The 17,022-nt window shown below is 37.5% G+C and overlaps 1 protein-coding gene across 5 annotated transcripts in view; it reads left to right on the top strand.

The window, feature by feature from the left end:
• The window catches only part of ATG4C (autophagy related 4C cysteine peptidase), a 96,156-nt gene that overhangs the window by 15,931 nt on the left and 63,203 nt on the right, over positions 1–17,022 (top strand). For 4 of the 5 annotated variants that reach the window (XM_019449045.2, XM_019449041.2, XM_019449042.2 and 1 more), the window contains 2 exons: positions 8,749–8,805; positions 9,353–9,491. In XM_019449045.2, coding sequence (XP_019304590.1) covers positions 9,416–9,491 — 76 coding nt within the window. In that variant the 5' untranslated portion in view covers positions 8,749–8,805; positions 9,353–9,415. The remainder of the gene's footprint in view (positions 1–8,748; positions 8,806–9,352; positions 9,492–17,022) is intronic. The other variant, XM_019449044.2, reaches the window with a different exon arrangement.

Below are 17,022 nucleotides of genomic sequence, written 5' to 3'. Positions count from 1 at the left end.
TTCTTTTTCTTTTTCCTATATTGAAATTTTCATTTTTATGTGATTACAGTTTCCTTTCTGATTCCTAGTTTTGTATACCAGGCTTAGAAAGTCTGTTTCTTCAAGATTGTTTAAAAAATTTTAATTAACACTTCTCTGGCGTATGAGCACATGTGCCAAGTGTGTGCATTTGTGTTCAATTCTTTAACTTGTCTAGAATTCATAATCTGTGAGGTAGCTTTATTAAACCAGCTAGCTTATTACTCTAGCACTGTTTAGCAAATTAGCCATTTTTTTCAATGATGTGAAATATTTCCTATGTTAGGTACTAAATTCTTATATATGCTTGGATTTATTTCTTTTCTCCCTATTATGTTTTATTCAGTGTCATCCTTTGCTAATAATAATAAATTCAAGTTTTACTAAACTTTAATTACTCTAGTTTTTTTAAATGTTTGTTTATTTTTGAGAGAGAGAGAGAGAGAGAGATCATGCACAAGCGGGGGAGGGACAGAGAAAGAGAGGGAGACACAGACTCCGAAGCAGGCTCCAAGCTCTGAGCTGTCAACACAGAGCCTGATGTGGGGCTCGAACACACAAACTGTGAGATTATGCTTGAGCTGAAGTCAGATGCTTAACTGAATGAGCCACCCAGGTGCCCAAATTACTTTAGTTTTGTAATGTGTTTTAATAGTCAGTAAGGCAAATCCTCTCCTTATTTGGAATTTTTGGTTATTCCCTTTTTTAAAAATTTTAAAATCTTTTTATTTAGAAGTAACTTTAAACTTAGAGAAAATATGCAAGAATAATAATAGTACATAAAACACAACTAAAATCCTTTACCCAGATTAATCTTTTATATATATATACACACACATACATATATATACATACATACATACATATGAAATTATTTTTCAGAACCATTTGAGAATAAGTTGTATTCATTGTGACCATTTATGTCTAAATATTTTATTGTAGACTTCATAACAATATTACTGTCATCTAGTTAGATCTGTCAATCTAATACCTTTTATAATTTTATTCCTTTTCTCAGAAGCAGGTATTACATTTAGCTTTTGTGTTTCTTTCATCTCCTTTGATGTGGAAAGATTCCAAGCCTTTCTTTGTCTCACACGACACTGACATTTTTGAAGAATATAATTCTCCCTCCCCTTTTGAAATACATGGTTCCTCATCTGGGGTTAGAGTGATGTTTCCCCATGCTAGATTCAGATTTTGCATTCTAGGCTGGACTTCTGTATTTGGTGTACTCTTCTCAGGACTCCCCTCTGAAGGCAAAGAAAAGCCATTTGTTCCACGTTGGCAAAGCAATTGTTTAATAGACATTTTTACTGAAGTATAATATACATACAGAAAAGTGCACAGGGGTGCCTGGGTGGTTTAGTCAGTTAAGCATCCAACTCTTGATTTTGGCTCAGGTCATGATCTCATGGTTGTGAGTTTGAGCCCATGTCAGGCTCTGTGCTGTCAGTGTGGAGCTTGCTTGGGATTCTCTCTCTGCCTCTCTGCCCTTCCCTTGCTCACGCTCTCCCTCTCTTTCTCTCTCTCTCTCAAAGTAAATAAACTTTTAAGAAAGTTAGAAAAATACACAAATAATAAATAATAATAAATGGATAGCTCTGTTATCACAAAGTGATCATACCTGTAATTTCACCATAAAGATTTTAATAGAGCATTAGCACCCCAAAGCTTACCCTTGTGTCTCCTCTTGGTCACTCCTTCCTCTTTCCCCTTTTCTGAAGGTAATCTCGAATCTGACTTCTAATATCATAGATTAGTTATGCCTATTTTTGAACTTTTAGAAAGGGATTCATATGTGTGTGTGTGTGTGTGTGTGTGTGTGTGTGTGTGTGTGTTGTTTGGCTTCTTTAGCTCAGTATTATGTTTGCAAGATTTATTCACATTGTTGATATAGTTGTAGCTCATTCTTTCTCAATGCTATATAACATTCCATGTAAAAAATGTACCTTTGGGGCGTGGCTCAGTTGGTTAAGTGTCAGTTTAGGTCATGATCTCATGGTTCATAAGTTCAAGCCCTGCATTGGGGCTCTTTGCTGTCAGCACAGAGCCTGCTTTGGATCCTATGTCTCCCTCTCTCTCTGTCCCTCCCCTGCTCATGCGACTCTGTCTTTTGAGAGTATTTTTGAGAGTATTTTTTACATACTGAAAAAAATATATACCACAATACATCCATTTCACAGTTGATGGACGTTTGAGTTGTAGTTTGGAGCTATTAAGAATAGTACTGCTATTAACTAACTAGAATTTAAATAGAAATTTGAAAAAAAAAATACTGTTATGAACAGGTTTACACATACGCTTTATTGAATACATGTATGCATTTCTGTTTGGTATATTCCTAGAAGTGCAGTTTCTGGGTCAGAGGCTATGAGTATGTTCAGCTTTAATAGATATTGCCAAACATTTTTGCAAAGTGGTTTCATTAATTTTTAACCACACCAGTAGTGTATGAGTTCCTTATACATCTCTCTTAACACTTGTAGTTTACTGACTTTTTAAGATTTAGCCAATCTGGTGTGTTTGTAACACAATCTCATTCTGTTTTCAATACATGTTTTCCTTTTTAAAGACCTTTCTTAGGCATATTGACCATTTGGTCATCCACTTATAAAATCATAAGTGTCATCCATTTATAAATAGAAAGTTCCTGTTCAAGTCTTTTGTGTATTATTCTACTCATTTTGTTATTGACTTACAGGAGGTCTTTGAATATTCCATTTTTACTAATTGAAATATTGACATATATAGTTTCAGGTTGTACAACATTGATTTAATACTTTGGAAAATAATCACCACCATAAGGCTAGTTGTCTGTCACCATACAAAGTTACAAATTTGTTTTTCTTATGATGAGAACTTTTAAGATTTACTCTTAGCAACTTTCAAGTATACAATACCAAATTATTGACTATAGCCACGAATGCTGTTCATTATATCCCCATTGGATATTTATTTTGTAACTGGAAGTTTATAACTCTTAATCCCCCTCACTCATTTTGCTTACACCCACACCTCCTACTCTTTGGCAACTACTGTTTTCTCTATGAGTTTTGTTTTGTTTGTTTGTTTGTTTAGATTCCACATGTAAGTGCAATCATACTGATTGCGTCTTTCTCTAACTTATTTCACTTTGCAAAATACCCACAAGGTCCATCGATGTTGTTGCAAATGGCAAGATTTTCCTTTTTTATGGTTGAATAGTATTCCAGTGTGTGTGTGTGTGTGTGTGTGTGTGTGTGACTTCTTTATCCATTCATCCATTGATGGACACTTACGTTGCTTTTGTATCTTGGCTATTCTAAATAATTCTGCAGCGAGCATACAGGTGTATATATCTTCAGTTAGTATTTTAGTTTTCCTTGGATACTCAGAAATGGAATTGTTGAATCATATGGTATTTCTTTTTTTTAATGTTTTGGTGAACCCGTATACTGTTTTCCAAAGTGGCTGAACCAGTTTACATTCCCACCAGCAATGCACAAGGGTCCCTTTTCTCCATGTACTCACCAACACTTGCTATTTCTTGTCTTTTTGATAATAGCCATTTTGACAGGAATGAGGTGATATCTCATTGTGGTTTTGATTTGCATTTTTTTGATGATGAGTGATGTTCATGTGCTTGTTAGCCATCTGTGTGTCTTCTTTGGAAAAATGTCCATTCCGATCCTTTACACGTTTTTAATCCAATTGTTTGATATTTTGTTATTAAGTTGTATGAGTTTTTAATATATTTTTGATATATACCCTTTATTGGATATATGATTTGCAAATATTTTCTCCCATTCAGTAGGTTGTCTTTTTTTTTTTTTTTTTTAACGTTTATTTATTTTTGAGACAGAGAGAGACAGAGCATGAACGGGGGAGGGTCACAGAGAGAGGGAGACACAGAATCCGAAACAGGCTCCAGGCTCTGAGCTGTCAGCACAGAGCCCGACGCGGGGCTCGAACCCATGGACCGTGAGATCATGACCTGAGCCGAAGTCGGACGCTTAACCGACCGAGCCACCCAGGAGCCCCTAGGTTGTCTTTTTAAAAACAATTTTTTTAATGTCTATTTATTTTTAAGACAGACAGGGACAGAGTGTCATCGGGGAAGGGCAGAGAGAGAGGGAGACACAGAACCCGAACCAGGCTCCAGGCTCTGAGTTGTCAGCACAGAGCACAACGTGGGGCTTAAACCTGCAAACCATGAGATATCATGACCTGAGCCAAAGTCGGATGCTTAACTGACTGAGCCACCCAGGCGCCCCCATTCAGTAGGTTGTCTTAACATTTTGGTTGATGGTTTCCTTCACTGTACAAAAGCTTTATAGTTTGATGTAGTCCCAGTTGTTTGTTTTTGTTTTTGTTGTCTTTGCCTTTGGAGTCAGATCTGGTTATTCCCTTTTTATAGCATTTTGATTTATACTACTTTCCAATATGGTTCAAGGGATCATCTTCCAAAATCTTCTCTGCTCTAAAGTTAGTATTCTTAGAAACATCCATTTAATTTTTTTTATGGATATAAAGTGGGTTTCTGTCTTTATAGAAGATTGGAATTCAATTTTAGTTACATGAAAGTAACTACCATTGACTCTTGAACAACACAGGTTTGAAAGGCATAGGTCCACTTATACATGTATTTTTTTTTTTTTTTGGTAAATACAGTACAGTATTATAAATTTATTTTCTCTTTGATTTTTTATTAGCATTTTTTTCTAGCTTTATGTAAGAATATAGTATATAGTACATGTGACATACAAAGTGTGTATTAATTCAACTGTTTATGTTATTGGTAAGGCTTTTGGTTGACAGTAGGCTATTAGTAGTTACATTTTGGGGGAGTAAAAAATTATACATGGATTTCTACTAAACAGGGGTCAGCACCCAGCCCCTGCATTGTATATTGTTCAAAGGTCATCTGTATACCAAATTATTAAACCAGCAACAGCTTAACGAGTTTGACCTTATAATAATAACTTAATTATTCTCATCTACCCTCTGTATGGTGACAATAAAAGTATTCTTATAGGATAAGTCAAGGATATGTTCCAAAAATGTTTCAAATGTTTCACATTTGGGGGTATAGTTATTCTGAGTGAATAATCTATAGTAGCAGGAATTTTGAGGAAAAATAATAAAAGAACAACTTCACAATTTATTCTGCTCTAAGTTCCTTTAGGTTTGAAAATTTCTCATTAATTTCTGAATCTGTCACAGCATCTTACCTTGGCTATTTATTTATTACTAATTTATTTAGGAGTGATTATCTAAGATACAGACTTACCTCATACAAAATGTCTCACTTTGTCTTCATGTTCCCCCCACCCACTTTAAGGCATTAATTTTACATTCTTGCCAAAGACTATCCAGGGTATCCCTGGTAACCAGTGTTGTGAACTATTTGAACCAAAGTCTTCCCCATGGTCTACTTTCTTTCTGACTTAGAAAGAAAATACATGTATGTACGTTATCTTATTTTAAACATTTGAATTTAGAAGATTCATGGTTGGTGGCTTTTTAACAATAAAAATTTTAAATTCTAAAAATTATATATGTTCTTTGTATAAGATTTGAAAAGGTGGACAATAGTGGCATAAAAATAACCACATAGAGGAGTGCTTGGGTGGCTCAGTTGGTTAAGTGTCTCTTTTATTTTTGTTTTTTGTTTTTTTTTGAGAGAGAGGGAGGGAGAGAGTGCAAGGGAGTGAGAGGCAGAGAGAGAAAGAATCCCACAAGGGACAGAGAGAGAGAGACGGGGGGGAAGGGAGAGAGAGATAGGGGCACCTGGGTGGCTCAGTCAGTTAAGCGTCCAGCTTTGGCTCAGGTCATGATCTCACAGCTAATGAGTTTGAGCTCTGCATCGGGCTCTGTGCTGACAGCTCAGAGACTGGAGCCTGCTTCAGATTCTGTGTCTCCCTCTCTCTCTGCCCCACTCCCACTCACGCTGTGTCTCTTTCTCCTTCAAAAATAAACAAACATTAAAAAAATTTAAAAAAAGAGGGAGAGAGAGAAGCAGGGCTCATCTGAATAGGGACTGTTTTTACCCAAAGCAGGGCTTGTGTTCACCTGAAGTGGGGCATGAGCTCACCCTAAGTGGGACTCGAACTCATGAACCTTGAGATCATGACTTGAGCCAAAGTCAGATGCTTAATGACTGAACCACCCAGGCACCCTAAGTGTCTGACCCTTCATTTTGGCTCAGGTCATGGTCTCACGGTTTGGAGCCTTCTCTCTCTGCCCCTCCTCCACTCTAAATAAATAAATAAATAACCATCCACACACAATTTTACATCCAGAGAAACTTGTCCATTTTTTTAATTAATTAATTTATTTTTATTTTTTTTTTTAACGTTTATTTATTTTTGAGACAGAGAGAGACAGAGCATGAACGGGGGAGGGTCAGAGAGAGAGGGAGACACAGAATCTGAAACAGGCTCCAGGCTCTGAGCTGTCAGCACAGAGCCCGACGCGGGGCTCGAACTCACGGACCGCGAGATCGTGACCTGAGCCGAAGTCGGACGCTTAACCGACTGAGCCACCCAGGCGCCCCAAAACTTGTCAATTTTTGATGTGCTTCTTTCTAACTCTTCCCCTGTCCCTTCCCCAGCCAGTACCGTATGATGCATAAAGTTTTAGATTCTGCAGTGTTTCTCCATTTTCACAAACTTTCTGAAGACATTTTTAATGGATATGAATTCCATCATGTGGATGCACATTTTATAAACCTTTCTTCTTGCTTTTCCAAGTTTTGTTAAATTATGCAATTTTCTGAAGGAAAATTTTTCTTTCCTTTTCTATATTCTAGTTGTTAGTGAAAAAAATGTTCAATTGACAGAGGTTTACAGCTTGTAGAAGTGCTACTAGTGGTATACCTATATTTATTAATTTATCAGTACACTGATTCATTTAATAAACATTTTGAGAACCAGTCACATGCCAGGCAGAGCTTACGGATACTCAGAAAGTTGACCATCTAGTGGAAGAGGTAAGAAGTAATAACAATTCAGTATGATGAGTCCTGTGATAGAGGAAGACATAGGATCCTGTAGGAGCTAAGAGCAGGGACCCGTCTAATTTGAGATACGGAAGTGGGGAGAAATCTTACAAGTCTTATAAGAGGAGGTGAAACTTAAGCTGGGTCTTAGGGACTCAAGATAATAAGGTAGTCAAAAAGTGAGAGTGAGCAGGAAGACATTCTAGGTGAAGGGAACAGCACATGAAAGGTGTGAAATATCAGCATGTCCAATAGAAAGCTTTCATATTAATATTAAAAATGGCTTCAGTATATGGTACATGTGAAGGAATGGCAAGAGAGGAAGCTAAGAAAGAGGGCAGACATAATTTCTTGAAGGGCCTTAAATATCATTCTCAAGGCTGAGAGTGTAAACATAATCATGGCAAAGTCCTTGAGGAACGTGTTTGTAGCTCTACTTTTCATTGATACATCAGCAATGCTCAAATTAATAGCTCTCACTCTCTAAGCTCCTGATCTATATATCCAGCTGCCTAGTTGGTCTCTCTAGAATATAGTTAGAATGTAAGCTCCATGAGAGGAAATATTTCACTGCTTTAGTCCTTTTCTTTTTTTTTTTTTAATTTTTTTTTCAACGTTTTTAATTTATTTTTGGGACAGAGAGAGACAGAGCATGAATGGGGGAGGGTCAGAGAGAGAGGGAGACACAGAATCGGAAACAGGCTCCAGGCTCCGAGCCATCAGCCCAGAGCCTGACGCGGGGCTCGAACTCACGGACAGTTCAGAGCCTGACGCAGGGCTCGAACTCACGGACAGCCCAGAGCCTGACGCGGGGCTCGAACTCACGGACCGCGAGATCGTGACCTGGCTGAAGTCGGACGCTTAACCGACTGCGCCACCCAGGCGCCCCTCACTGCTTTAGTCCTAAGCTGTATCTGCATTGCCTTGAACAGTGCCTGGCAATAATTTATTGAATAATTAAATAAATGTTTGATAGAGAATCATGTATCTCTCAGAGGCATCTCAAACTACATATAAATCAAATTTGTGATCTTCCTCCTCTAACCAGATCCTTTCTAATGTTCCCTATTTCAATGATTATCACCATTTATTTAGTTTCACAAGCCAGGAACATGGGTATATCTGTTGGCATATCTGTTTTTCTTGCCTTCTATATTCATTTAATTGCCAAGACATTGAAGTTTTGACATATTTCCTTATATGTCTGTTTCCCTCTCTCTTCACTGTTCCAGCCCAGGCTATTATCATCTCTTTCCTAGTCCTGTACAATCCTAGGAAACTCTAATCCTGTACTCTTGTCCCTTTTCAGTCTATTCTTCATGCTGGTCTTAGAATCAAGCCCATAGAATCAGATTCTGATATTCCTGTTTGAAACCAGTTTTTCTTTGGATGAAGAACAACATTCTTAACATGGTCTACAAGGCCCTGTGTGCTCTAGCCCATGTCAAACCTTTGGCTACATCTCAAGTGCTTTTTCTGGAATATCCATGTCTAGTCACATTGGCTTTTAAAAATTTTCCAATGGACCATGCTTTCTCCTGACTCCACTGTATAATGAGTAGCTTTTAGTACATGTTATAAAATGGAACATCTACTGTTAGAGAAATAAATGTATCAATACTTTTGAGGAGATATTTATTACCCTAAAAGAGCACTGTTCTGTGCAGCATTGTTTTCTTGAAAAGTAAACCTGTGAATTTTTGTAAATAAGCACAAGCATGTTAAAGTATAATTTGTTCCTTTTTCAGATTATATCACACATCTCACCTTTCCCTCAAGTCAGTTATAAAGCAAGTACTTACAAGGTACATTTATTCTTATTTTAAAGTAAGGAAACATTTTCCGTTGTAAATTTAAGCTATTGTTTTAAATGCTGCAGTATTGAGATAGGAAGGAAATGTAGGAAATGCCTTAAAAAACAAAACAAAACAATTCGGTTTTATATGAAAGTAGTGACTTAATCAGAATGGTGACTTAAAGCCTCCATTCTGAAGATAGCTGTCATTTCTTATAAGATTTAAAACCACCTTCTCTATAATAAATAAAACAAGTTGAATAGTCTCACAAGCACCAAAGCTGAGTTGTTTTACTAAGCTAATTTATTGTTCTTAATTGTGAGCACCTGGAGGAAATTATTGTTTGGTTTTGTATAATAATTTTTATTGTATATTTGATATTAAATGTTTCTGTAATTAAAATATTTATAGAATATATTGTATTCTGTTATGGAAAACAAGAAACTGGTTTGCTCATTCGTAGTTCAAGTTGTAAATCAGTTAAATAACTTTAGCAGGTATTGCACCATATGATATATATTCATTACTGATATTTCTTTAATTTTTTTTCTTTTAGTCAAAAGATTAAACTTTACAGAAGAATGCAATCAAGTGATGGCTTTTTCTTTAGAATTTGAATATGGAGGCTACAGGAACAGATGAAGTTGACAAGCTAAAAACTAAATTTATATCTGCTTGGAACAACATGAAATATAGTAAGTGTCATGATTTAAAAATTATATAAATCCAAAGAAATATTTGAAGATGTATATCATCTGCCTTATAAAGTCATTGAAAATTGGTTGAGGTTCTCTTGAATGAAATATTTCTGTAAGGAATGTAAATAAGAATATATTCTGAAGAAAGAGCCAAATATCATCATAAACATTGCCTAGAAACTTAGGCATGCTGTGTGGTCCTTTTTCCTTTAAACATTCAGAAGCAAAAAGAATTTATTTAGGTGATGATAATACCTCAGGTTTTCCGACTCAGTTTTAGGCAACTGTATGTATAAACTAGGAAGCAAGCAAAATAGACCTTTGAACACACCAAGCAGATATGTTCACACACCATTACCTATGAATTTCTCTCAGACCCTTATGTTTAACCTTGGGTTTGCGAACAAAGCCATTAAGGATCATATAGTGATTTTAAAGCCCACCTTGGACTAGAAACAATTTGGAGAAGAAGAAGCTTTCAAAAATGGGGAAATACTCAGCAGAACCAGCTTCAACCAGGAAGAAGTTCAGATGCATAAAATACGAATGATAACATTTAAAAACTCCCTTTATAATGCAGATTCAGGTAGGGGAGCCAAGATGGCAGAACAGCATGGAAGTTTTTTGTGTATCTCGCCTCCATGAAATACAACCAGATCAACACTAAACCATCCTGCACACCTAGAAAACTGATCTGAGGATTAACACAATAATCTGCACAACCTGAACCACAGAATTCAGTGGGTACACAGCGCGGAGAGGTGAACTGGGGGAGAGAGAAGCCGCGGAGGGCAGGGAGCCACTTTTGCTTGGGGAGAGAGGATGGAGCCGGTGGGGGGGGGGGGGGAGCGGAAAAGCACCACTCCCCAAAAGCAGCTGGAAAGTGAAAATTGGAAACAACTGCAGGGACTAAACTAAAAAGGGAGAAATGAGAAAGGAGAAAGGGGAGGGTTTAAATTCCATTAAGACTGTAAACGGGGAGCACAGAGTCTGAAACTCCACAGCTCAATACCTGGTGGTGCTCTGGTGGGAAGGGCGAATCCCCAGGAGCAGAGTGGGGTCCAGAAGGTTCTCAGGCCACACTGGGAGAAGTGGTTCCATTGCTAGAAGGACATTTGGTGGCGGGTGTGAGGCCACCTGGTCCCAGCAGACCCCAGAGAACAGCCACATTTGCTGGTGCTGGAACAAGGTCGTTAAGGGTGAAGCCTGGTGCCAGATGTATTGTGATTTTCCATAATCTCTGAAATGCTGCTGCTACACTATCTCACGAACTTTTTCTGGGGCGGGCTGGCACCTGGCTGCAGTCTCTGGGCATCGGCAGCAGTACCATCCCGTGAACATTCCTGGGCGCAGCTGGCACCCGACCATTGCTCGGTGAGACCCTCCGCAGAGGGTGGAACAGGTTAAAGCTGCAGTCCCTCAGAATTAAGGGGCCAGGGAAAACAGCGGCATCTGAGACAAAATTCGGGAGAGAGGTACTACCTGGGGCTTGGCCATGGACTGTATAAAAGCGGGGAGTGGACAAAAGCTGAAGACAAAGGAGGGGTGTGTGATTGTTGATAAGGGAGAACAGTTCCCATACTAGAGACTGGGTTGCTGCATGACGCCATTTTCACTGCTCCCATGCATGCACATATGCACCTGCGAACGCCACAACAATCCACCCCAGTAGGCTAGCAATGCCATCTAGTAGAGAACAGAGCTGTTACACTAAGCCCCGCCCAACTGGGCCAACCTCGCTCTTCAAGAACACAAGTCTCACTGCCTGCTTAGTTTATGGAAATAAACTTCTAGGGGAAAATGAAGTAATTTCAGTCGTATTTCAGTCTGTTAGCAGGTCCAACTATTCAATTTTCTTTTTTTAAACAATTTTTTTCTTCTCTTTTTCACTTCTTTTTCTTGAATACAGAAAGAAAAAAAATCTTTTATTTTCAATTTTTATTAAAAATATTTTTCTTTAAAATTTTTCCTATATTTTTTACTTTTGTGTAAATTTTTTCAAATTCTATTTTACTTCCATCATTTTATTTTAGTCTACTTCAGTGTATTCACTTTTTCAAATTTTCAAACGATTTTTTTTTCTTTTTTTCTCTTTTTGGTTTCTTTTCTTTTTCTTGAATACAGAAAGAGAAAAAATTCATTTTTATTTTTAATTTTTATTACAAATGTTTTTCTTTAATTTTTCTACTATATTCTTTACTTTTGTGTAAATTTTTTCAAATTCTATTTTACTTCCATCATTTCATTTTACTCTACTTCAGTGTACCCAGTTTTTATAATTTTCAAACAATTTCCTTTTTTTTCCTCCCCCCCCTTTTTTCTCTAATCTATGAAGCCACTTTCAACACCCAGACCAAAACACACCTAGGATCTAGCATCATTTATTCGATTTTTTTGGTGTCTTTTTAATTTTAATATTTTTTAATTTTAATTTTTTTTATTTTAATTTTTTCTACCTCATTAATTCCTTTTCTCCCTTCAAAATGATGAAATGAAGGAATTCACCCCAAAAGAAAGAGCAGGAAGAAACGACAGCCAGGGACTTAACCAACACAGATACAAGCGAGATGTCTGAACCAGAATTTAGAATCACAATAATAAGAATACTAGCTGGAGTTGAAAATAGATTAGAATCCCTTTCTGCAGAGATAAAAGAAGTAAAAACTAGTCAGGATTAAATAAAAAATGCTATAACTTAGCTGCAATCACGAATGGATGCCATGGCAGCAAGGATGGATGAGGCAGAACAGAGAATCAGTGATAGAGAGGACAAACTTACGGAGAATAATGAAGCAGAAAAAAAGAGAGAGATTAAGGCAAAAGAGCACGATTTAAGAATTAGAGAAATCAGTGACTCATTAAAAAGGAACAACATCAGAATCATAGGGGTCAGAAGAGGAAGAGAGAGAAATAGGGGTAGAAGGGTTATGTGAGCAAATCATAGCGGAAAACTTTCTTAACCTGGGGAAAGACACAGACATCAAAATCCAGGAAGTGCAGAAGACTCCCATTAGATTCAACAAAAACCGACCATCAACAAGGCATATCATAGCCAAATTCACAAAATACTCAGGCAAGGAGAGAATCATGAAAGTAGCAAGGGGAAAAAAAGTCCTTAACTTACAAGGGAAGACAGATCAGGTTTGCAGCAGACCTATCCACAGAAACTTGGCAGGCCAGAAAGGAGTGGCAGGATATATTCAATGTGCTGAATCAGAAAAATATGCAGCCAAGAATTCTTTATCCAGCAAGGCTGTCATTCAAAATAGAAGGAGAGATTAAAAAGTTTCCCAGACAAACAAAAATTAAAGGAGTTTGTGACCACTAAACCAGCCCTGCAAGAAATTTTAAGGGGGACTCTCTGAGGGGAGAAAAGATGAAAATATAAATAAATACCAAAAGCAACAAAGATTAGAAAGGACCAGAGAACACCACCAGAAACTCCAACTCTACAAGCAACATAATGGCAATAAATTCGTATCTTTCAGTACTCATTCTAAACGTCAATGGACTCAATGCTCCAATCAAAAGACATAGGGTAACAGAATGAATAAGAAAAGAAGACCCATCTATATGCTGTTTAAGAGACCCACTTTAGACCTAAAGACACCTTCAGATCGAAAGTAAGGGGATGGAGAACCATCTATCATGCTAATAGTCAACAAAAGAAAGCTGGAGTAGCCATACTTATATCAGACAGTCTAGGCTTTAAAATAAAGACTGTATCAAGAGATGCAGAAGGGCATTATATCATAATTAAGGGGTGTATCCACCAAGAAGACCTAACAATTGTAAATATTTATGTGCCAAATGTGGGAGCACCCAAATATATAAATCAATGAATCACAAACATAAAGAAACTCATTGATAGTAATACCACACCCTACTCACAGCAGTGGACAGATCATCTAATCAAAAAATCAAGGAAACAGTGGCTTTGAATGACACACTGGACCAGAAGGACTTAACAGATATATTCAGAACATTTCATCCTAAAGCAGCAGAATATACATTCTTCTCCAGTGCAAATGGAATGTTCTCCAGAATAGACCACATACTGGGACACAAATCAGCCCTCAGCAAGTATAAAAAAATCGAGATCATACACTGCATATTTTCAGAACACAATGCTATGAAACTCGAAAGAAAAAATTTGGAAAGGTAACAAATACTTGGAGACTGAAGAACATCCTACTAAAGAATGAATGGGCTAACCAAGAAGTTAAAGAGGAAGTTAAAAAGTATATGGAAGCCAATGAAAATGATAACACCACAACCCAAAAACTCTGGACCACATCTAAGGCAGTCATAAGAGGAAAGTATATAGCAATCCAGGCCTTCCTAAAGAGGGAAGAAAGATCTCAGATACACAACCTAACCGTAGGCCTTAAAGAGCTGGAAAAGAACAGCAAATAAAACCCCAAAGCAGCAGAAGACTAATGCTATTGAAACCAAAAAAAAAAAAAGAGTAGAACAGATCAATGAAACCAGAAGATGGTTGGTTCTTTGAAAGAATTAACAAAATTGATAAACCACTAGCCAGTTTGATCAAAAAGAAAAAGGAAAGGACCCAAATAAATAAAATCAAGAATGAAAGAGGAGAGATCACAACCAACACAGCAGAAATAAAAAAAATAATAAAAAATATTATGAGCAATTATATGCCAATAAAATGGGCAATCTGGAAGAAATGGACACATTCCTAGGAACATATACACTACCAAAACTGAAACAGGAAGAAATAGAAAATTTGAACAGACCCATAACCAGTAAGGAAGTTGAATTAGTAATCAAAAATCTGCCAAAAAACAAGAGTCCAGGGTTAGAGGGCTTTCCAGGGGAATTCTACCAAACATTTAAGAGTTAACACCTATTCTCTTGAAGTTGTTCCAAAAAATAGAAATGGAAGGAAAACTTCCAAACTCTTTCTATGAAGCCAGCATTACCTTGATTCCAAAACCAGACAGAGACCCCACTAAAAAGGAGAACTATACCAATTTCCCTGATGAACATAGATGCAAAAATCCTCAACAAGATATTAGCCAACTGGATCCAACAATACATTAAAACAATTATTCACCATGAGCAAGTGGGATTTATACCTGGGATGCAGGGCTGGCTCAATATCCACAATAAATTAATGTGATTCATCACATCAATAAAAGAAAGGACAAGAACCATATGATCCTCTCAATAGATGCAGAGAAGGCATTTGACAAAATACAGCATCCTTTCTTGATAAAAACCCTCAAGAAAGTAGGGATAGAAGGATCATACCTCAAGATCATAAAAGCCATATATGAACGACCCAACGCTAATATCATCCTCAATGGGGAAAAACTGAGAGCTTTCCCCCTGAGGTCAGAAACAAGACAGGGATGTTCACTCTTGCCACTGTCACTCAACATAGTATTGGAAGTCTTAGCCTCTGCAATCAGACAACACAAAGAAATAAAAGGCATCCAAATCGACCGGGAGGAGGTCAAACTTTCACTCTTCACAGATGACATGATACTCTATATGGAAAACCCTAAAGATTCCACCAAAAAACTGCTAGAATTGATTCATGATTTCAGCAAAGTTGCAGGATATAAAATCAATGCACAGAAATCAGTTGCATTCCTATACACCAACAATGAAGCGACAGAAAGAGAAATCAAGGAATTGATCCCATTTACAATTGCACAAAAACCCATAAAGTACCTAGGAATAAATCTAACCAAAGAGGTGAAAAATCTATACACTGAAAACTATAGAAAGCTTATGAAAGAAATTGAAGAAGACACAAAAAAATGGAAAAAGATTCCATGCTCCTGGATAGGAAGAACAAATATTGTTGAAATGTCGATACTACCCAAAGCAGTCTACATATTCAATGCAATCCCTATCAAAATAACACCAGCAGTCTTCACAGAGCTAGAACAAACTGTCCTAAAATTTGTATGGAACCAGAAAAGACCCCGAATAGCCAAAGCGATCTTGAAAAAGAAAACCAAAGCAGGAAGCATCACAATCCTGGACTTCAAGCTATACTACAAAGCTGTAATCATCAAGACAGTATGGTACTGGCAGAAGAACAGACACTTAGATCAATGGAACAGAATAGAGAACCCAGAAATGGACCTACAAACGTATGGCCAACTAATCTTTGACAAAGCAGGAAAGAATATCCAATGGAATAAAGACACTCTCCTCAGCAAGTGGTGCTGGGAAAACTGGACAGCAACATACAGAAGAATGAACCTGGACCACTTTCTTACACCATACATAAACTCAAAATGGATGAAAGACCTAAACGTAAGACAGGAAGCCATCAAAATCTTCGAGGAGAAAGCAGGCAAAACCTTTTTGATCTTGGCCTCAGCAACTTCTTACTCAACACGTCTCCGGAGGCTAGGGAAACAAAAGCAAAAATGAACTACTGGGACTTCATCAAAATAAACAGCTTCTGCACAGTGAAGGAAACAATCAGCAAAACTAAAAGGCAACCAACAGAATGGGAGAAGATATTTGCAAATGACATATCAGATAAAGGATTAATATCCAAAATCTATAAAGAACTTATCAAACTCAACACCCAAAAAACAAATAATCCAGTGAAGAAATGGGCAAAACACATGAATAGACACTTCTCCAAAGAAGACATCCAGATGGCCAACCGACACGTGAAAAAATGCTCAACATCACTCCTCATCAGGGAAATACAAATCCAAATCACAATGAGATACCACCTTACACCTGTCAGAATGGCTAACGTTGCAACAACAGATGTTGGCAAGGATGCGGAGAAAGAGGATCTCTTTTGCATTGTTGGTGGGAATGCAAGCTGGTGCACCCATTCTGAAAAACAATATGGAGGTTCCTCAAAAAGCTAAAAATAGAACTACCCTATGACCCAGCAATTGTACTGCTAGGTATTTATCCAAGGGATATAGGTGTGCTATTTCTTTTTTTTTTTTAATTTTTTTTCAACGTTTTTTATTTATTTTTGGGACAGAGAGAGACAGAGCATGAACGGGGGAGGGGCAGAGAGAGAGGGAGACACAGAATCGGAAACAGGCTCCAGGCTCCGAGCCATCAGTCCAGAGCCTGACGCGGGGCTCGAACTCATGGACCGCGAGATCGTGACCTGGCTGAAGTCGGACGCTCAACCAACTGCGCCACCCAGGCGCCCCTAGGTGTGCTATTTCAAAGGGACACATGCACCCCAATGTTTATAGCAGCACTATCAACAATAGCCAAAGTATGGAAAGAGCCCAGATGTCCATCGATGGATGAATGGATAAAGAAGATATGGTATTTATATACAATGGAGTATTACTCAGCAATCAAAAAGAATGAAATCTTGCTATTTGCAACTATGTGGATGGAACTGGAAGGTATTATGCTAAGTGAAATTAGTCAGTCAGAGAAAGACAAATAGCATATGACTTCACTCATATGAGGACTTTAAGAGACAAAACAGATGAACATGAGGGAAGGGAAACAAAAATAATATAAAAACAGGGAGGAGTACAAAACATAAGAG

The sequence above is a fragment of the Panthera pardus genome, unplaced genomic scaffold (assembly GCF_024362965.1).
Source record: "Panthera pardus isolate Hobbes unplaced genomic scaffold, ASM2436296v1 HiC_scaffold_11, whole genome shotgun sequence".
NCBI lineage: Eukaryota > Metazoa > Chordata > Mammalia > Carnivora > Felidae > Panthera > Panthera pardus.
The sequence above is the reverse complement of the archived record's forward strand: the minus strand, read 5'-3'. Positions and strand labels throughout refer to the sequence as shown.